The following is a 22,549-nucleotide window of genomic DNA, read 5'->3' as shown; positions in this document are numbered from 1 at the left end:
GGTATGGTTTTCAGTCAAGTAATGATTATGTCAGATTGAGGTGACCATGTGTGAATGGTTTGTCCTGGAAAGCCAGGAAGGCTTTCATACTTACTTGCTGTAGAGGTCTTGGTGGTCTGAACCAAAGTGATGAGAATAGATGTGTGTGTGTCTTTGTTAGTACATACGTGTCTCTGATGAAGGCCTTGGTGAATCATAGGGAAGGAAAGGTAGGATAGCAAGCAGTCCTAGGTGTTTTGGACTTAAGTAATGGGTGCACTGTAGTGTCATGCACTGAGATGAGAGGTATAGAAAAAGAGAAGAAAATAGAGATTGAGATTAAGATTCAGGTTTTGATTTTAAGGAGCACAGCATATCCATTGGGTTAAGCAGTGTCTGAAACTTCAGACTGAGATCAAGGCTGGGTGTAAAGATTTTTGAATCATTGGTCCCTAAACAATGATTGAAATCTATTGTAGTAGTGCTAGTCATACAGAATGTATAGGGTTAACAGAAGATGGCCTAGGGCAGAATTCTGAGGAGGCCGTTAAGGGTCTAGCTTACAAAGGGGATCCTAAAGATTCTAGAAGAGCTCATGAGGGAATAGTATGAGATGCTGTATAGTGGGCAAATTACTGATGTTAAATACCATGGTGGAAGTATTTGATATTGAAAGTATAGTGCTAAAGTAGTTACAGCAGCCAGATGATACTGGATAGAGAGGCATGTTGAAAATTCACTTTTGAGCAGTAAGAACTAGATGTGGTATTGAAAGGGGACTACCATTTTTTATTAACAAAACAAAATACCTAGTAAATTTTAGGAAATAAACTGATTCTAGGAAATTCTATTGGGAGCCTTTCTGGTTTTTCCAGTTCCTCTTTAGGGCCCAAACCCAGTGACCAAGGTGTTTCAAGGGCAGGAGTCAAAAACCTTAGGTACTTCATTAGTCTTTAAAATTCTGTTCTACCTGCTGGCTGGCCCAGTATAGCTTCAGAGACTGTTTTGGATAAGTAAGTTTAGCAGCTTGCTGTATTTAATTGATTGTTAGAGATGTAAAGAATCTGTTCCCTCAAACAGATTGATTCACTCATGTTAACTACTATATATTTCAGACTTAAACCTTTGGATATTGAGTTTATGAAACGTTTGCATGAGAAAGTGAATATCATCCCACTAATTGCCAAAGCAGACACACTCACACCAGAGGAATGCCAACAGTTTAAAAAACAGGTGAGCAGAATGCATTAACATTTGGGCTTTGTTGTCATTCTTGCCATTTACTGTTTTGCTATTTTTAGTATCATATAGCACATTCATCTTCCAACTTTATTGTTGTTTATTCTGTATTCAGTATGTCACTCAAATAATCTATCTTATATGTTGTCACAATACCCTTATATCCCTTTGTCAGTTTTTAAATGAGGGTGTTTTATTTATTGGGGGTGCGGGGCTTTGAGACAGGTTCTCATGTAGTACAGCTAACCTTGAACTTCTGATCCTCCTGCCATCAGCCCCCAAGTGCTGAGATTATAACATCCTTTATACCTTGGATTGTTCTCACATTTTCACAAGTATACATATATCTGCATAGATAATGCATTTTGATGTGTGTATACATGTAAATACATATATGTGTATGTATATTTGTATTGAGGTGTTTTTTTCCTCCCAAATTCATGCCCAGTTATCTCAATATTCTTTTTTGGGGGGGCTCCCTAGTCCCAGCCCTCCTGGAAGTCACTATGTAGACCACGCTGGCCCCGATCGCTCAGAGATCTGCCTGCCCCTGCCTCCCAAGGCCTGTGATTAAGGACGTGTGCCACCATGCCCGGCGTCTCAATAATATTCTTATATAATGATGCATTTTCCTCATTTTGTTGTATTTGCTTTGTTATATATGACATTTGAAATATAAGGTTAGTTTCTAGATGTCTATTTTAATAGTCTTTAAGTTTTAGACCAGTGTTTTAAAAATCACAGCACTTTGTATCATATTCAAAATAGATCTTAGAGTTTATCTCTTACTCTTATATTCTTCTTTGTAACAAAATACTTTTTTTAAAAAACCTTTTTAATAGGAGTTAAAATTTGCTTTGAAGTTGTTAAATTCATATAAATTTTGACAGTGCCTCTTATTTACTTATTTATTTACTTATTTTTTGTCTTTTCGAGAAAGGATCTCCCTGTAGCCCCAGCTATCCTGGAACTTACTATGTAGACCAGGCTGGCCTTGAACTCACAGAGATCTGTCTGCCTCTGCCTCCCAGTGCTGGGATTAAAGGCGTGCGCCACCATGCCCAGCCTGTCTTTCATATCATTTTTACTGTTAATATTTCCACCAGAAGTATATTTTCCTTCCTCTTCTTCCTCCTTCTCCCTCTTCCTCCTCCTCCCTCTTCCTCCTCCTTCTCTGCTACTGTCTCCTTCCCTCCTCCTTCCTCCTTCCTTCTTTCTTCCTTCTCCCCCTCTTCCTGTTTTTCTTATCTCTTAATTGTTGTTCATGACAGGTTCCCTATAGCCCACACTGTCCTAAAATGGCATTCCTCATGTTTTTGCCTCCTAAGCTCTGGTTTCCTATTTATTTTCATTGATTTGTTGCCATTTTTATTTTAAACTATGCTATTTCTAAATTTCAAATATTTATCTTATATTTCCATTTCCCTTTCACCTTGAATTGCTTTTTATCTCCATGTGGGTTTATTCTGAGACATTAGGGATGAAAAGGTGGACACAATAATTTCTACCACCAGATTGGTCACATGCCTACTATTTGTATAGTTTCCTTCCCTTTTACCTCCCTTCCTCCCTCTGTGATCATTAAACCCAAGCAAGGCCTTTGGTGCATGAACTTTTTTTTTGCTAGCTATACGTCTAGCCCCATGTTTCTTTTTTGTATGCTAATAGCTATGTTTCCTATCCAGGAATATGTAGAACTTCCAAAATTAATTGTTGTTACAGATCTACCAATTAGATCTGTTGTAGAAGGTAGGGCTTTAGCATTTATTTTGAGAATGATGTCTTACATTATTTTAATGTACAGCCTTTGACCAGGAATTACTGTGTTATCGAGTGCTGCTGTTCTTTCTTTTTCTTGGTTAATCATGTGTTTGCCACTTTGTCATTTAGTTTGTTTGTTTGTTTGTTTCTTTTGGTGGGGGGTAAGTACATGCCCCAATTGGTGTGTACCACCATGCAGGGCTTAATGTCTGTTTAGTTCTATTTAGTATAGTAATAGCTTAACTCATTCTGTTTATGGACCCTTAACTGCTACTGGAAACACTGTGTGACAGTAGCAGCAAAATAAAAGTATAGGTAGGGAGTGTAGTTCTAGGAATATTAGCCATTGGGTTGTGAATTTTGTAAGTGGTTGGCAGTTATTGCCTTTTGAATTTGGAGTGATCTTAGATAAGATCATCTAATTTGAACTAGGTAGTTTCTGGTATTATTAAGTCTTGGGCTTCTTAATTTTCTACTGTATGCTTTTCCCCTATTTGTCCAGTTTTTGATTTGTGTACATGTAAGGATGTTTTCTGAGTAGAGTGTAAATTTTTTTGCCTGGGGGCTTTTTACTTAGCCTTGCTACAATTTTTAAGTGATTTTAAGTTCTGTTGCTTCAGCTTTCATAGTGGGTGAGTTATATCAAGAGAAGGAATCCTAGTCTTGTCAAATAAATGACCAAAAGCCATTCTAATAGCGACCAACTGGGTAACTTGATAAATGTCATTTTAGAATTTTATGTCATTTAAAAATTTCTTTTGGAGCTGGGCGTGGTGGTGCATGCCTTTAATCCCAGCACTTGGGAGGCAGAGGCAGAGGCAGGCAGATCTCTGTGAGTTCAAGGCCAGCCTGGTCTACATAGCGAGTTCCAGGCCAGCTGGGGCTACAGGGAGACCCTGACTCAAACCCCCCCCCCCGGCCAAAAAAATTCTTTTGGCATGATAACCATATAACCAACATTCTGAAATAATTGGATTTTTAAATATTATTGAAACTTTATTTTATTATGTGTGTACACACAATGACTTATATGAATGTCAGGACAATTTTGTGGAGCTGGTTTTCTCCTTCCACCTTTACTAGGTTCTAAGGATTGAACTTAAGATGCCAGGCTTGCATGGCAAGTACTTTTGCCCACTGATTCTTCTTCTTGTTCCCAGCAGCTGAATTTTGATATTTAAATACCAACTTTATAGTTAAAAAAAAAAGTTTCTTTAATTTTAAATTATAGCTTTATATAATGAAAACAGTAAAAGACCAGAAACTTAAGGTTTTATGTAAGAATTCAAGAAGTATTTAGCAAAAATATTGCTAAAGGTTATATATGGTGCCTTTTTTCTATTTCTCTTTTAGATAATGAAGGAAATCCAAGAGCATAAAATTAAAATATATGAATTTCCAGAAACAGATGATGAAGAAGAAAATAAGCTGGTTAAAAAGATAAAGGTAGACACATTTCTTTATATACACTAATGTGTTTGGGATTCTTTGAATCATACCTAAAAATATTCATAAGAAATACCAGAAATACCAGTTTTTAAAATAGTTGATTTATAAAGCTAAAATGGGATAGTGAATACTAGTATCATGTAGGCAAATAATCTAATTGTGGAATTAATGAAATACGTCGTCCAATGAAGAATTTCACAGGTTTTGTTAGGTTAACTTTTTCTATACTTCTGGGAGCCATTAGACTAGTGAATGATTACACTCTGATTTGAAATTAGTAAATACAGATTAACAAGTGGAACTGAAATTCTGAAACATTGAGTTCAGCAAATATAAAATTCCCATATTGTTCACATTGCTTAATGATCAGGTACATAGATAGTCACAGACCTCATCTCTTTTTTTTTTTTCACCTTTTAAACACCAATATGGACAGTTTTTAGAGTAATTTTTGACAAATAACTTGACCAATATATACCTTCTTACTCTTAAAAAAAAAGAATTTTTTTCTTTTATGTATATGAGTGTTTGCCTGCATGTATGTATGTGTACCATGTGTGTGCCTGGTTTCCTCTAAGGCCATAGGAGGGTGTCGTAAACTCCTGGAACTGGAGTTATAGGCAGTTGTGACATGCCTTGTGGGTGCTGGGAACCAAACCCATGCCCTCTGAAGGAGCAGCCAGCACTCTTAACTGCTGAGCTATCTCTCTAGCCCCTGCCTTCTTTTTTTTTTTTTGCCTTTTGGATTTTTTGAGACAGTGTCTTCCTGTAACCACAGTTCTCTTGGAACTTGGTATGTAGAACAGGCTGGCCTCGATCTCACAGAAGTCTACCTGCCTCTGGGATTAAAGGTTTGTACCACCATGCCCAACCTCTACCTTATTACTCTTAAAAATTCAACAAAAATACAATTTTATTCATGTGGTAATACCATGCAAATAACAATTTATTCTATGTTTATTGATTGGCCTATGAAAGGAAACAGCGAAACTGTCCAGGTAGTTTTGTGTTGTTGAATAATGTAAATTCTTTATTGTTGAATCTTGAGGACTATATGGAGATGTATTTGAACAGCAACACTTTATTTTATAGGACCGTTTACCTCTTGCTGTGGTAGGCAGTAATACTATCATTGAAGTCAATGGCAAAAGGGTCAGAGGAAGGCAGTATCCTTGGGGTGTGGCTGAAGGTAAGGTTTTCTTCAGTGAGTAATATTCTATAAGGTCTTATAAATGTGTTAAAATTTTGTACTATAATAAGCAGTATAAAATACATAATGCATGATATAGTCTAGATTTTCAAGGATAGTTTTGATTTCAGTTCCTTCTAGGTTCATTTTCCTCCTAAGTATAATCCTATTTTTCAAACCCGAGTCTTAAGTCAGGCAAGTGTATATTAGGTCCTGACACTGTGCTTCACAATTCATTTGTTGTTGCCCCACTCTCCCATGCCTGCACTATCATTAAGTCAGTTTCTGTTTTCTTCTTTGCAAACCTCCTTATAGTTCAAGCATTCTTTTCCAGGACTAAAAGGTTATTTCTTGGGGAACTAATAAATCTTTGGAAATTGAACAGTTTGGAGTGAAAGGCCATCACATAAGACCACTGTTCTTCCCTCAAGACAAAAGTCATCTTTATCTGCCTGCCTGCCTGCCTGTCTGTCTGTCTGTCTATCCATCTATCTGGTTTTGTAAGTTTTAAGGGCCAGTAAAATCTTAGTGATAAGGTCAAAAACCTCAGAAGTCCTCCTAGTACTAGAAATACTTCACTTAGTACTTGAGAGGTAGAGGTAGCCAGATCTTGAGTTCAAGGCCAGTCAGGGATATGTAGCAAAACCTTGTCTCAAAAAAAAAGTATCTTCACAAATTTGTATTTATTTTATTGGTTTACTCTAATATTTAATCTGTATTATAATAAGTTAGAGTCATGAATGTTTGATTTGTGTGTCAGTACTTTGAATAACTGTGTAATCCATCTAAGTTACTGCTCTTATCTGTGGTTATCCCCACCAAGGATCCTGTACTTTGTTCCCAGTTCTCCTTCATACCCAGGCAAACTTGATGTACTGACTTAAGACTTGGGGGGGGGGGGGGGGGAGGGACAGAGACAGAGAGAGAGAGGGAGAGAAAATATGTGTATGGCAAAAGGGACACACACACACACACATCCCTTAGAAATCACACTGGAACCACTGCGTGATATATATAATTTTTTTTTTTTTTCCTGCTCCAATGCTGCTCTCAAGTAGTGTTCCTGCTGGTGAGACATTAAAAAAAAAAATTCTTAAAGCTGTTGTTTAACCTTTTACTTTGGTTACCCTAAAGAGGTTTTTAAATCTGTTTTTCCCTCAACCGCAACACTAACCTTTTTAAATGTATGATAGAATAAACATATTCTGTACTAATAAGGAAGAAGAAAGAAAAAAACGAATGTTTCTTCATTCAAGTCATGAGTGTTTCCAGAGAGCTCATTCTTTACATAGCTATCACTGAGGATTAAGCTGCAATAGGAGGGGTGGAGGAGCTGGCTCAGTGGATAAAGTGCTTGCTGTGCAAGCATGAAGAGAGGAATTCAGATGCCTAACACCCACATAAAAAGATTGGGAAGCATGGTGACTCACCTCTAATCCCAGTGTTCCAGAGACAGAGACAGGATCCTCCAAGCTAGCTAGCTAGAATAGCTGAATCATTGAGCTCTGGGATCAATGAGAGACCCTGCCTTAAAAAATAAAGTGGGGAGTGATGGAGGAACATACCTGATGTCAACTTCTGACCTTCACAGACATGTGCATACATGCCTACACACATGCAAGAATGCGTGCACACAGATAAAATTAAACAGCAGAAAAAGCAAATGTTAAGACAGTACAATGAAATAGTATTAGTACGTTTGACATTCCTTTTAAATTCTGTGCTAGTATTAATTTTAATGAAAATTTAATCTAGACTGTTCACATACTTTCTTCTTGGTTTTCCTTTCATATTACTGTGGTATTTCTTTGAAAAAATTCCTTTAGTGAAAATAATATGTATGGTCTATTTTCTTTTGCTCTTTTTTTTTTGACAGTTGAAAATGGTGAACATTGTGATTTTACAATTCTAAGAAATATGTTGATAAGGTAAGTGAGCAGTGATGAAAGCAGCAAAAGGCTTTTTTGCTCTAAATAAGGTTTAGGAGAGTTACTTTGAGTTTCTCTAAGTGAAGTTAGTATCTTAGTTCCACTAATGAAGTATAAATACTATATGAAAACCATTAGATTCCTTATCCAAGGTTTTGAAGTCATTTACAGAAATATAAAACAAGTTGTGTTGCTAGGAATACAAAGGAAAATCATTGTATTTTTTTTCTCATACTTTCATTGCTCTGGTGTTGAGATTTAGTTCTGTAATAGTTTTGGAAGGTAGAATAGAAAAAGGCTTGAGTCAAAAGCTGGACTTTAAATGTTGAAGATAACACAAGTTAATAGCAGGTAAGTGGAGCATTGTAATGTCCTGGAACATTGTAAACAAAATCAGTCTTCCTATTATCTGAGAAAACATCCATAAATGTACATTTCATGGCAGAGGCAGGCTGATCCCTGTGAAATTGAGGCCATCCTGGTCTATACAGTGAGTCTAGGCTGACTGGGGCTATGGCAGACCCTGTCTAAAAACAAAACAAAAACATGCTTGCAGGAAGATATAGTAAGCAAATCAAGATATTTTAGGCATGTACAATATAAATTCTAATATGTACCATAAGAGAGATGAATATTTAATGTTAACTCATTTCTTTAAGGTACATGCTGGGTGTTTAGTGAACATTTGGAGGAAGGAAATGTCTGTGTCAGTATTGCGTATTTTTTAAAAAAAATTTCTGTTGAATTTTTGTTATTTCATATAGAACATCTTAATTTTATACCCCCTTCCCCATTGGCTCCCACCCATAGCTCCCCCCAACACACTGGAGTTAATATATTCTATCATTTGTGTTAAGGCCTATTCTATCAAGTTAGTGTCCCCAGACCTCCCTCTATTGCCTATTTCTATTTATGTCAAGTAACTGGAATCTTGACAGACTAAATTTAAGAGTAGTACAGCAAATTCAAGGAAATGCAATTTTTCTAAGTCAGAATTAGCTGCTACAGGCAAACCAAGGAACACTGGAAAGAGAAAAATGAAGCAGCGTCTTGAGACTATGGGAGTGGGTGGTAGAGAAGTTGCAGAGAGAAAGAATAGAAGACGGAGTGTGGCATCATCAGTGGAAACTTGGAAAAACAAGTTCCTAAAACTAGAGAAAACTTTTGGTTATCAGTTTGAGAATGGAGAAATTGAAACTTAGAAAAATAAAGCTAGGCATAAATAGAAGTGCTGTCTTATATAAAAATCAGGGTTAGACAGATTATTTTAATGAAACAGGTAATTATCTAAAATATTAACTCCGCAGCCTGAGAAATGGCTTAACATTTAAGAGTATATCTTGGAGCTAGAGAGATGGCTTGGTGGTTAAGAACACTTGTTGCTCTTGCAGAGGATCCAGGTTCAGTTCCCAGCACCCACGTGGCGGCTCACAGTTGTCTGTAACTCCCAGTTCCAGATCACGAATTACCCTCTTCTTGCCTATACATGATGCTTATGCATACATTGAATCAAAACACTCATACACATTAAAAAAAAAAAGTACATCATTGTGTTTGTCTTCCAAAGGGAGTTGTGATAAGATGGTGAAAGTTGTAGATGCAGGAGTTTCAAAATATAGTGGGGAATGAAAGAGGGAGGATGCTACCTGTGTGTCCGAGAATGCTGCATTGGAAACGGGCATCCAGAACATTCAGGGTATCTTTAGGATCTCTAATCATTAAAGGATGGTGAAATGATAATATAAATTGTATAATTTGTTCTTGAGTTTACACATGATAGAAGTATTGTGAACATAAACTCGTTTACTCCAAATGGCACATTCAGTGAACAATTTGAATAAGCAGAAATTTACTCCTATAATTTAAAGATTCCCTATTTTTGAAAACAATTCGGAAAATGTCCTTATGTATATTAACATAGTGAAAACCCAATTTTACCATAAAAAGCAATTTCTGTTAGAATATGAGTTTCAGTTATAACCTACTTTCCTTGCTCAAGCAAAATTAAACTATTAAGAAATGAATATTTCTTTGGTACAAAGTGTAACCTTCAGTGAACATAAGCAAACTCTTGCTGTCTATGACAGAACACACATGCAAGACTTGAAAGATGTTACTAATAATGTACACTATGAGAACTACAGAAGCAGAAAACTAGCAGCTGTGACTTACAATGGAGTGGATAACAACAAGAATAAAGGGCAGCTTACGAAGTAAGTATTTTTTTTTCAAGAAAAGATGTTTATGTAGTAAATTTATTATTTCCTTTTTATCATATTCTTCCTTGTTATGCAAAAAATTTGGGTGATAGTCTCATTTACAATAGCAGAACAGTATACTTTTGTTTTGGCAGTATTATGTATTACTGTTTAATTGTGGAATGATTATTGTTCTGTTGTCTTGTTCTTTAAAAAACTGAGTTCTCATCATATGCCAGTCATCTTTGTAATCTGTACACCACACAGATTCCAATTGAAACCAAAGCACATATTTTTTGAAGAGAACAGTTAATCATTGATCTCATGGGCTGTTGAGATGGCTCAGCTGATAAGGACACTTGCTTCCAAGACTGACAGCCTAAGCTTGATCCCTTGGACCCACATGACGGAAACAATTGACTCTGACTCCCTAAAGTTGTCCTCTGACTTCCATGCCTATGCACGCATGCGTGCATGAGCGCGCGAGCACACACTCATACACACTCAAAATAAATACAACTTAATAAAACATATCAAAAGATCTCTTGATATTTTAAGTTAAATATTCTGTATTTTCTTTAAGGAAAAGGAAATGTGATCTATTTCAGTAGAAAGTTTTCAATCAGGATTATATAGAAATAGGAGATACTTCAAACAAAAGGAATATTTAGATGATGTAGTCTTGTAACCTTTGTAGTTCCTAGTCTTTATTTCCAAAGAATAAATAAGCAGGTACATGGATTTCTTGTGTTGATTGTGAGAAGGATTTGACCTGTTAATTATGAGAAGGATGTGACTGCCAACCATATATTTGCCCTTTGGATTTTATTATCTCAAACTAATAGTTTCATGATGGCAGAGGCTTAAAAGAGATGTGTAACGAAGTTGGGCGTGTTCTCCATGTTTTTTTTTTTTTTTCAATTTCCTCGGGGCTTTAAAAATTGAGGCTGTATCTTACATAGCCCAAGCTAGCTTCCAACTACATACATAATCAAGGATGATCTTGGACTGATTCTCCTGCCTCCACCTTCTGAGTGCTAGGGCTACAGACATGAGTCATCATCCTCGGTTGGTTTATGTGGTGCATGGAGATCCAGCCCAGGGCCGCTTCTTACCAAATCTATGCACTACATTTCTCTTATGTGAGATTGTTGAAGACTAAAACTTCAATGAATGCCATTTTAAGTAATATACATTTGTAGGTAAATATTATCTGCTATTGGAAGGTAATCCATTTGTATGGATCATTTATATAAATATTGAAGGAAAAAGCCCTCAAAATAGCAATAAATGTAATAAAAATTTTTAAGTAAATAGCTCTAGGAATTGGCATATTATTTCATGCTAATTTTATACTAATAGTAAGTAGAAAGATAAACATTTTTAAAAGATGTCACCACCTGTAATTGGACTGTTTGATAGAGTTGATAAATTAGATATTTTTAATATTGTATAACTATTCAACTGTGAACCTAAAAATTTTATAGCTACTTTTGAAAGAGCTGTATCTTTGCTCTGGAAAAGTGTTATTGAGTATGTTAAAGCTGTAATGAAATGCTTCTTCTGAAAAATAAAAAAATAAAAAGAAACAAAACGGAAGAGGTCTGGGAATTCAGTTCTAAACATACATACACACATGCACATAAACCCATAAAACCCCCAAATATTTCTTTGATGAAGATCAGCCTTCATAGCATAAATAAACCATTTTATGGCAGTGTATACTTTATAGAGACTAAAAATACACTCTTTTGTTAAGAGCTCTAGAACAATTGTATCCTAAAAGTATTTGAGCCCAGATTGCAAATGTGTAGTTAAAATCTGAAAGATAGCTAAGTATATCTAGTTAGGTGCAATTTTATCCTAAGACAAAAGTCTGGAGAAAGGGGTACTGTTCCTTAGCAGCTATCCAGGTGTTACTTTTGTATTGGTTACCTTGCTCATCGCTGTGTCAAAATACTTTACAAAAGCAATTGAAGGAAGGAAGAATTTGTTCTGGCTCACAGTTTGAGGGTACAGGGAAGGCTGGAGAGCAGGAGTGTGAAGCAGCAGATGCCGTTGCCCTTTCAGTCAGGAAGAAAAAGGCCAATGCTGTCTTTCAGCTGTCTTTCTCCCTTTTACTCTGTAGTCCAGGACCCCATCCAATGAAATGGCGCTGCCTACATTTAGGGTGGGTCTTCCCGTCTCAGTTAACCCAATGTAGAAACTCTCTTATAGATGTGCACAGAAGTTTGTCTCCAAGTGATTGTAGAGCCTATCATGTTGACAGTTAACCATCATTACCTGTTCCTAGGAAAGAGAATAACAAGTTGTCTTTTAAAGTACTTTTTAAATCCTTAAGGAGAGCATGTAGAAAGGAGATTACTTTATGGAGAGTAATCCCAGAAAGGGTGACCTCCAGGACCAAAGATTTTTTAAATTAATAAGTAAGTAACTTATTATTGAGCTTTTTAAATTCTATACAACATTTTCCAATGAAATCCAGACCCCCTCCCCCATCCATACCTCCCCCATCCCGCCATTGAACCCCATGCACTCTGCCATACATGCTAAGACCTATTCATTCAGGTGTTTGTACCCAAATCAGGACCAAAGATTTAACAAACGATTGTAAAGGAAAGGGAAGAAGAGGTAATCATACCCAGATCATAGCTCTCTTAAAAGAAAGGAGTTGCCCTCAGTGAGCGATTGGGTATTTGTTTTTGCATATCTGCTTCTTCCAGTTTTATTATTATCTTCCTTTCTTGATTATCCTTATACCAGTTACTTAAAATTACGTTTAATTGGTGACTCTCTCTCTGAATTTCTGTCTCATTAGCATCTTTTAAGACAGATGATATCATGTTTGAAGTTGGGAACGCTCTGTTACTTAGTTTTGTCTTCTGTCTTGTGAAAACTTTATAGGAAACCAAGTTCCTAAAAATCACTATAAAAATAAACTTCTATGCATCTGTAATCTCAGCATTTAGGAGACTGAAATAAGAAAATCAAGAGTTCAAGGTCAATCTTACAGAGAGACAGTTTTTTTTTTAAGGAAGCAAATACTTATTTTTATTACTACTTATACTACACAATAGAGTTTACAACACTTAAAATGCCTATAACCTGTGGTCACTTTTCTTGAAAGACAAATCTTCTATTTCTCAGCCATCACTTACTACAAAATGTGTTTGGATCATTAGAGAAGACTAAGGAATTTTCTCCAACCTGCAGAGAGAATGCTTCTTTAAAATCTTTGTCCTGAACCTGGTGTAGTGGTGCAAGTCTTTAGTCCCAGCACTTGGGAGGGAGAGGCAGGCCAGCTGGGGTTAGAGGGAGACCTGGAGAGACAGTCATTTAAAAAAAAAAAAATGCTGAGAATGTAGCTATTTGGTGGAGTGCTTGCCTAATACTAGACCCTGCACTTGATTTGGGGGTGGGGGTCAGAGGGTTTCTAAGATTGTCACTCAGAACTCTTTCTGGTGTGTGAGAGGGCTGTCATTGGTCTAAAGAGAAAGACAATTCTGGTAATCACCGGGCTAGTCTCACTTACTTGGGAGGCTGAAGCCAGAGGATCACTTGAGCCTCAGAGTTTCCCTTGGAAACATAGGGAGAACACTAGACAGTAAAATGTAGTATTTCTGAGAATTACAAAGAGTTTTTTGCAAAATAATTTTATTCAGGTATATCCTTTACTTGCTGGTTCTTTCCCGAAAATATAATGATATTGGTTAGAGTTCTGTTTTGATTATGCTTGGTTTTAATGTTCTCACTTGGAAAAATAAAATATGAACTTTTATTTGCCAAAATTTTTGGAGTCTTTTTCAAGTGAAATTCCTCTGGATATTTTTGTGTGAAAACTATCTAAAATATATTTACTATTGAAGGGAAAGCTTGTGGTATATTTTGTTGGTTAAGTTGCCTAAATATGCATGTTCGGTTATTTAAGACTAAATTCAAAGGTAGTTATTAGATTTTTCTCAAGAGAGTTGAAAAAGGTTTGGAAACGTGATAGAGAGAGGGCTTGGAAACCCTTTGAAAATCTAGCAAACACTTCGGGTCCTTTGAATACAAACACATACATATTTGGCATACTTCAGGGAAGGCATCAACACTCTTCCCAAGAGATAAAAGGGTGTTTGTGTGTGTATATGAACACCCTCCATTAATATAAGAAGTGTGTTATTAAGAAATATCTCATCATTTACCAACTCAAAGTGGTACACAGCTTTAATCCCAGCACTTGAGAGGCAGAAGCAGGCAGATCTTTGTGAGATGGAGGCCAGCCTGGTCTACATAGTGAGTTCCAGGCCAGCTGGGGCTACAGGAATTCCCTGTCTCAGAGAGAGATGGGAGGAGAAGGGAGGTATCTCCTCTACTTTTAGTGAAATACTGATCTTTCACTTAAAAAATTGTGTCAGTAAACTTTGCTTTTTAATGTAGTCTCATTCATAGTTATTATGTCTAGTTTAGTGTCATTTCAGAACTTCTGATTAATTCATTGGTAAAATATAATCCAGGTTTACATACGAAAATAAGGTGTTTTGTGTTTGTGAAGAAATATCCTTGAGTTAATAACATTTCGTTCTCATTTATTCAGTACAAAAAACATTCCATCTAAACCACAGCAGAACATCATATCTTTGTTCTTCTTTTTTGTTAAGATGATTAGTTCTGTCCTTTCTGTTCTTTTTTAACTATTTGTCTAGATGCTTGTCTTTTTTGGTAGGGAAGCAGAGCTCTATGATGGTCAGAAACATTCACCTTAATGATAGAAGCCACCCCAAGAATGGGTCATACCAAGGTTAAAAGGATTAGCCCTTTAATTTATGGATGAAATTCAAAGCCTGGGTTTTGTATTTAAGCCATGAGTTAATTCTTTCCTTAAAAAATTCACCGAAATTCCAGCCATTTAACATGTACAACTGAATGATCAAAGTCTGTCTTTATAGTCAGAATAAGTGTACTTCATCACACAGAGAAGGGCTACTCCCTCCTTCTTTGTGTGTTATCCCAGTGTACTCTGTTGTCAGGTACCCCAAAAGCCTCAGCTCCTACTTTACTTCCCATCCTAGGGTTATGTATAGTAAGGTCCTGATACTTTGGTATTCTAGTGTATCTTTATACAAACTTTACCACAAATATTAAATTTAAATACTTAGAACATGAAAAAAAATGTTTTAACACATTTATGCAGCAAAGAAAGTTGAGTCCAAGGACTTTAATGTCAGTAATTACGCTTTACTCATTGAACGCTTTTACTCATTTAAAATTTAAGACACCAAAATACTTGAGTGTATGGATTTTCAGGAGCATTGAAGTCACAAAGATCCTTGAAATAGTCTGCATAACCTAATGGTGTTTTAGGTCTTGGCCAGTAGTTATTTTCAGCGTATCAGTTGAGTTTCCAAAATAAGTTTGAATATTTATAATAAATATAGCTGTGACATTGGTAGTTATCTTAGAAGAGGTTATAATATTTGAAATTTTAGTAAAACTAAATATATTCTCTGTATGTATTGACTTTATTAGCTAAGTTTCTTTTCTCATAATCTAAATATTTAAGGAAATTTTTTAAAAAATCAAATGACCATTTGTAGGTTTTTATGAATGTATTTTGGGGATGTATCTTTTTGGTTTTTCCTTTACAATTTATTTAAAATATATCATCTTTAAAGCTGAGGTACATAAAATTTAGAGAAACATCTTGCTAACAGTTGTTATTTTGGACTTTATGTAATAATCATCATTTATAGAGATTCAAATTTAGATCCAAAACCTATTGGAATGGGATGTTCTAGGTTTTGAACATATTTATAAATTTGTTTCTAAAAGTCTTCATAGCCCGTCTGTTTTACATAAAACTTAGAATTTGTGGCTAGAATGATGTGACTGTTTTAATGCATCAGAATAATCAAGGCGTTCATCACATTTCATTGTTTTCATCAACTCAAATTTTTGTTAGCAATTTTTATTTACAGACCTTTAATGGTTATTCTTAATGTTGGTGGCAGGAGCCCTCTGGCACAAATGGAAGAAGAAAGAAGAGAACATGTAGCCAAGATGAAGAAGATGGAGATGGAGATGGAACAGGTGTTTGAAATGAAGGTCAAAGAAAAAGTTCAAAAACTGAAGGACTCTGAAGCTGAGGTATTCAGTGCAATAAGTCTATCAGTATTCCATCTAAAAGAATGTTTTCAGTAAAAATTATCTTTTTATACATTAAAATTTAATACAGCACTGTAATAAGGTAGAGGAACAAGATTAATCCTATGTTTATTATAAAGTAATACATACTTCAATCTGTAAGTGCTTAGACACAGTAACACTGAGTAGGAAGACATAGTAGTCAAAGTACTTAGAATGAATTATTAGTCATAGTTATAATGAGTAACGGAAAACAAATTGTAAGCCACTTCATAAACTAAAAACCAGAATTTTTGGTGAATAAAAAATAAAAGCTAGTGTTGTGATGATTGCTGATTGATCAGACTTATTTACGTATCAAAGAATGAAACAAACAACCTTATTTGAACTTAGGACGTGCCTGAGTAAATTACCGACAGTGGAAAGGAAGAAAATGGGAAATTGTCTTATTTTTGTGAATAAGTTGTATGTTAATTTATTGTGTAATGTCAGAGTACTTTCCCAGCATTCGGCCAGGGTAGTGTAGTAACAAAGCACCCCAGTGGACGGTGTCTTCTAGCTTGATAATCTTCTAGATGCTTAGTTTCTTTTAATTAAAAGAACACCCCCCCACACACACACACACCCACACACACCAGCTGGAAAACATGGAAACATTTTCTTCATTAGGTCACAAGAAAGAAGAAAGAGATATACTAAGAATCTTTACAGTACAGTAGTAGTTGCTTTGATGAAAATTCTAGAAGGAAATTATGCCTAAGTCTGAAATACTTAAATGGTTTCAGTATGAAGCTTTCACAGCACAGCTTTATTATCATTATAATTAAAATTATAAAATAAATTACTTTAAATATATGTGATGACAGTAATAGGCATTTTAAAACAAATCTTTAATGGTAAAAATTTAGTGGGATCCCTGTTTTAAATGGCTTCACTAATAATATTTGTGTAAATGTATTAACAGGAAAATCAGACCTATTTTCTTATATCCTAACCATTGGTATTGTTTTTATAACTACTGTATATAAATATTGAAAACTGTTTTTGCTACAGACATAACAAGAGTTCCCTAATTCAAGGAGTAGATAAAAGCACATGGTTTAAGAAAAGTATCCAGTAATTTTGAGGAAACTTTTTATTCCATGTCATTTGTCTGACATTTGTGAACTTTTCTTGGGAAGTTTTTCACTACTGGCATATTGTCATGAGTTTAATTTATCAGGATCCTGGAGTCCTTGAAGTTTAACACTGCTGAGCACTGCTAAGCATCTTTGACCTGCCAGTAAATGATGCTAGTAATTCCTTCTGGCCACTGGCAAACCAGAGTGTGCGCACATGCTTCCTCTCAAGGATCCCTCTTGCTGTTATTACCGTATGAGTAGTTAGAACTATGGAGACCTTTTGAGATGAATTTTACTCTGGCAGCCTATTATTTAATCTGTCAATTCTTGTCTCTGTCCCTTGACTAATTAATGAATCACCTCCAAAGGTGAAATAACACTTCGAAATTTAGAACCTATTCCTGAGAGTAGATGTTACAAACAAGCAATTGTGGGAATTTTCTTGATTCCTGTGAATGGTGAAAATAGATTTGAAAAACTACGCTTTCTAAGATGGGATCTCACATTGATAGGGACTTGTGTAGAAATATGGACTGAATTCCCTCTACCTAAATGCCTATCTAATTAAATGTGCCCATTCCTCTTATTTTATAGAACCCCACCCAAATGTGCTTACCAACATCTTGAGGTAGTTTGTAAAGCTTTGTTATATTTATACATATACATAAACATGTATTTGTATTTATTTATAGACAGCCTTTTTTAAAACAATTTATTTTTAAATCCAATCTGCTGGAAATACTTAGGTCATAATACCTAGCAGCACATGCAATACCAAGTATCTCTTATGTATATGACATTAAACCACATCATAGACCTACAAGGTAGGTATTACTGACCATCTCCCACTTATAGATGAGAGAAAGGATAAATTGTATTAGTCAGTACTTCACAGTCGTAAAGCAGCATAAAGCAATGTGTTTGATTATAGTTGTTGTATTGGACAACTCATGAGTTGTTTTTAAACACTATCTTTTTCTAAGCTTTGTTTGTTTGTTTATTTATTGGGGAGTTGGGCACACATATGTCATGGTATGCATACAGAGGTCAATGGACAACTTGCAGGAGTCCGTTCTTCCCTCCATTACATGGGTCCTTGGGATCAAACTCAGATTTACCAGGCTTGGTGGCAACCATCTTTAACCCACTGAACCATCTTGCCAGCCCTGTTGCTTTTTTAGTACTTGAATAATTCTTAACTTTCAAATATATCTGACCTAGGGATTTCTTATAAATCAATAATTGTTACCTGTGCTTTTATTTACATAATTATTTATTTATAAAATAATTAGAAATGAATAGTACTTATTTGTAAAGATTGGCTAGTGCTATAATGAAATTATGTTTTTGATGATCCATTTAAATGTAAGCAGTTTGGTTCTCTAGTTAACCCCTATCAATGAGCAGCTCTTTACAGCATTAGTTCTCAGCCTTGAAAGGATCACCTGCATTGCAGTTACTGGGACTTGTTGAAAATCCAGATTTCTATATATAACACCCAGAGATTCTAATTCTAGGTTGAGGACTAGGAGTCTGTCTTTTTTTTTTTTTTTTTTCATTTAGTAACCACATACTTAGAAGAAGCATCTTATTACAACAGCATTGACATATTCAATAACAATTCCCTGAACTAAGATGCATCTCTTTCAAAATTCACTGTAAACTTTTAGGTTTACAGTTGAATTATTACAGTTATATAATAATGTACTCAGTATAAACCCTATAAGACATAATAAAATTAAATGAGGTTTTAACCTCTAAAAAAGATCTCCATTTCATTATTAAAGTACACAGTTTAACAAGCACTGTAGTTAATTGGTATGAAGACTGATGTTTGAGAACCACCCCTTTACAAGAATTAGAGGTCATTACTAGGATCAGTTTGGACTTAGGGGTCCGTAACTAACTGCTTTCTTTTGCTGTTGGCTCTGCTTTCTATACTTGGCATTGGGCGACTTAGGGTTCAAGTCTTCATATTTCCACTTTCTGATCCATAATCTTGGACAAGAACTTAATTCCATAGCTGTTTCCTTATCTATAAAGTAGACGCAATGATGTTTTTCCACTCAACCTTCAACATATTTGTGAATTAAGAAAAATGATGTAATAACAATTGTTCATTATAAGATGTACACAAATATTAGTTTGTTGCATTTAATAATTTTTTTTCTTCTCTTTCCCAGGTGATTTTCTGGAGTGTTTTTTTCAGGTGGCAGATTGTGAGGGCAGGGAATGGGGGCATCCTCAGCAGTGCTTTCTAAAGTGCTAGATTATGACACAGCCCTATACGTACCCCTGACATTAGAGTGCCTGGGAGAAACCTCTGCCCTAAAGTTCTTAAATCATGTTATTTTATCCATTGTTCTGTGATTTAGCTCCAGCGACGCCATGAGCAAATGAAAAAGAATTTGGAAGCTCAACACAAAGAATTAGAGGAAAAACGTCGACAGTTTGAGGAAGAGAAAGCAAACTGGGAAGCTCAACAACGTATTTTAGAACAGCAGAACTCATCAAGGTAGCTAACATCAGAGTTCAAAGAAGTGTGTGGTGTGTGTATGTGTGTGTGTTTCTTTTAGGCAGGGTCTCCCATAGCCTTAGCTGCCCTGGAACTCACTCCGTAGATCAGGCTGACTTCAGTCTCAAAGGAGTGCACCACCACGCCTAGAGTTGTATTAATATTTTAAAGAACATTTTTCACTATTTAAGGTAAAAAGCCATAGCCTATTAGCATTCCATCCCTAAGCACAACTGTTTTTGTGAATAAATGTTTTTATGTGGGTGGGTTCCTTTAGTATATACCAGTATTTTCTTCAATACAGACTTTTTTCATGTCTCAGTCTCTGCAGTTATGATTTAGCAGCTTTATAGTAGTCCCTCCAATAACTAATAATAATTGATTTCTTACCTTCTCAGCCCAGTTGCTGGACCTAATGGTAGCTTGGGGCTACTGGGATTGACCCTTGCTGGAGCTTTTGCATATGCTCGGCAGGCATTCGACATCCTGGACCTTAGGAGATGTTTTAATTGTATCTTTAGAATAAATTCCTTAGGTAAAATGTGGGACATGTAATTTATAATACAGCTAATCATTTTCCCCTTTTAATTTATATAAAACTCAGTCTTATTTATACCTTGGTTTTCTTCTCTTGGTAGTGAATGTCATTTAAAACTGAAAGGTGATATCTTAAAGGATTCTGTACTTTCATAGCTAAGCACTTTCAAGATTAGACATTTTTACAACACTTATCTTTCTATGAACTTTTTGCTCAAAGAAGAAAATAACACTTGTTTAAAGCAAAAGCACATAGGAATTCAGCTAGCAATAGGAGAAGGGCACTGTAGTTGATCTTTTTAAATCTGTACAATTTTATTTGAGGAAAAAATTATTGGATATTGAAATGATTAAATTGGAGTTTTGCCTTGACTTTTTCTTATTCTGGAATTTTGCTGAACACTTGATTTTCTAAGAAAATACTTTTATAAAAAAGCCTTAGCTCCCTGTTTACTTCAAAATACTTAAATTTTTTGAATGAAAATATGTTGTTTTAAAATCCACCATGTACGCAATTAGAGCAGTTATTGCTACCATGTGTTGTCTTTGTGTTTATTGTATGGTCACTTATCTCTGGTATTTTCTTTTAATCATTTAGAACCTTGGAAAAGAACAAGAAGAAAGGCAAGATCTTTTAAACTCTATTGACCACCAGTTACGTATTAGTTGCCAATATGCCAGCTTGGACATCAGTGTTTGTTGGATCCGTTTTGACCAATTTGCACCAATTTTATCCATAATGATGGATTTAACAGCATGACAAAAATTATTTTTTGTTATTGTTTTTGATGGAGATTAAGATGCCTTGAATTGTCTGGGGTGTTGTGTACTTAGAAATTAACAACTCTAAGTACCTTTCTACATTTTCTTTTCCTTTTTTTTTTTTTTAAATTAAAAAGATGTCTTCAGTTTAATGCAAGAAAACATTTTACTGTTGTACAATCATGTTCTGGTGGTTTGATTGTTTACAGAATATTCCAAAATAAAAGGACTCTGGAAGGTTTTCATTGAGGATGAATTGCCATAATATGATGCAAACTATGCTTCTCTATGATAATTATAATACAAAGGTTCCATTCAGTGCAGCCTATACAATAATGTAATTTAGTCTAACACAGTGGACCCTATTTTTTGACACTTCCATTGTTTAAAAATACACATGGAAAAAAAAAAAACCTATATGCTTACAGTGCACCTAGAGCTTTTTTATAACAACCTTTTTGTTTGTTTGTTTTGAATTCTTTAAATATATATATTATTATTCTCATTTAGTGCTCTTTTAGCCAGAATCTCATTACTACTTCGTTTTTGTAATAACATTTAATTTAGATATTTTCCATATATTGGCCCTGCTAAAATAGAGTGTAGCATCTTTCATATGGTAGAAACCAACAAGGAAACTTTCCTTTAACTCCCTTTTTACACTTTATGGTAAGTAGCAGGGGAAGAAATGCATTCGTAGATCATTTCTAGGCAAATTGTGAAGCTAATGCCCAACCTGTTTCTACCTATATTCAGTCTCTTTGTTTACTAGAAATGGGAATCATGGCCTCTTAAAGAGAAAAAAGTCACCATTCTGCATTTAGCTGTATCCATATATTGCATATCTGTATTTTTTTGTTTGTATTGTAAAAAATTCACATAATAAACAATGTTGTGATGTAACAGAGTGCAGTGTCTTACATATCCTGTAATTGATTCACAAATTTGAGAAGAAACTTTGCACCTTGAGTTTTCCTCTCTGATGGTATTTCTTGCTTGTTTATCTTATTAAGAATACATTTGTTGCTGGGTCTGGTGGCACAGATATTTAATCCCAGCACTGGCGGGAGGCAGAGGCAAGACCTGCCTGGTTTACATAATGAATTCCAAGCTGACTAGGGCTACAGGAAGACCCTAAGAAGAAGAATGCATATGCACCAGTTTTCGTGTATTAGAGTTGCAGAATCTTTTTCTATTACTGACTCATTAATATGTTTATTTCTGAGGACAATTTCCCACTTGTATTTGGATTAGATCGACCATGAAAACTGATTTGTCTTTTAAAAAAAGAATAGTAGAGAGTGTTGCAGTTTTTTACTAAAGTCAAAATATTTTACTATTTTAAGGTTTTTATTGACCCAAGTAGAAATAAGTGATCATTCTAATTAACCAGTATTTTTTGTTTCATTCAGAGCCTGACTCTCACAAGGCATTCAAATATAATTTGAGAACACCCCAGTAATCGTTTATCTGTAAGAGATGGTTGTCACTAGTTTAAATTTGCCTTTTTGTATTTTGTTTAATTGTAAAGTACCGTCTGCTTTTGGAAAACATAACATGGTATGTATGGCTTTTAAAAAATAAATTGCAGTAATATGCATGGTAGTACATGCCTGCAATACCAGCTCTAAGGAGGCAGAGACAGGAGGACCACTGCAAGTTTCAGACCAACCTGGGCTACATAGTGAAACTGGCTCCAAAATAAAGAAACAAATAATTAAAACTGCAATGGGTCTGTATATGTG

At 35.2% G+C, this 22,549-nt stretch overlaps 1 protein-coding gene across 3 annotated transcripts in view; it reads left to right on the top strand.

The window, feature by feature from the left end:
• Septin7 (septin 7) overlaps positions 1-21,707 on the top strand; it is a 75,406-nt gene extending 53,699 nt beyond the window's left edge. For all 3 annotated transcript variants that reach the window (XM_008854195.1, XM_008854196.1, XM_029556689.1), the window contains 8 exons: positions 1,095-1,212; positions 4,333-4,425; positions 5,521-5,617; positions 7,494-7,545; positions 9,633-9,758; positions 15,737-15,872; positions 19,366-19,505; positions 20,641-21,707. In XM_008854195.1, coding sequence (XP_008852417.1) covers positions 1,095-1,212; positions 4,333-4,425; positions 5,521-5,617; positions 7,494-7,545; positions 9,633-9,758; positions 15,737-15,872; positions 19,366-19,505; positions 20,641-20,680 — 802 coding nt within the window. In that variant the 3' untranslated portion in view covers positions 20,681-21,707. The remainder of the gene's footprint in view (positions 1-1,094; positions 1,213-4,332; positions 4,426-5,520; positions 5,618-7,493; positions 7,546-9,632; positions 9,759-15,736; positions 15,873-19,365; positions 19,506-20,640) is intronic.
• Positions 21,708-22,549: the final 842 nt, after the last annotated feature.

This window comes from Nannospalax galili, unplaced genomic scaffold, assembly GCF_000622305.1.
Source record: "Nannospalax galili isolate Female #2095 unplaced genomic scaffold, S.galili_v1.0 scaffold66, whole genome shotgun sequence".
NCBI classification, from domain to species: Eukaryota; Metazoa; Chordata; class Mammalia; order Rodentia; family Spalacidae; genus Nannospalax; species Nannospalax galili.
Note: the sequence above shows the minus strand (reverse complement) of the source record. Positions and strands in the feature narration are given on the sequence as shown.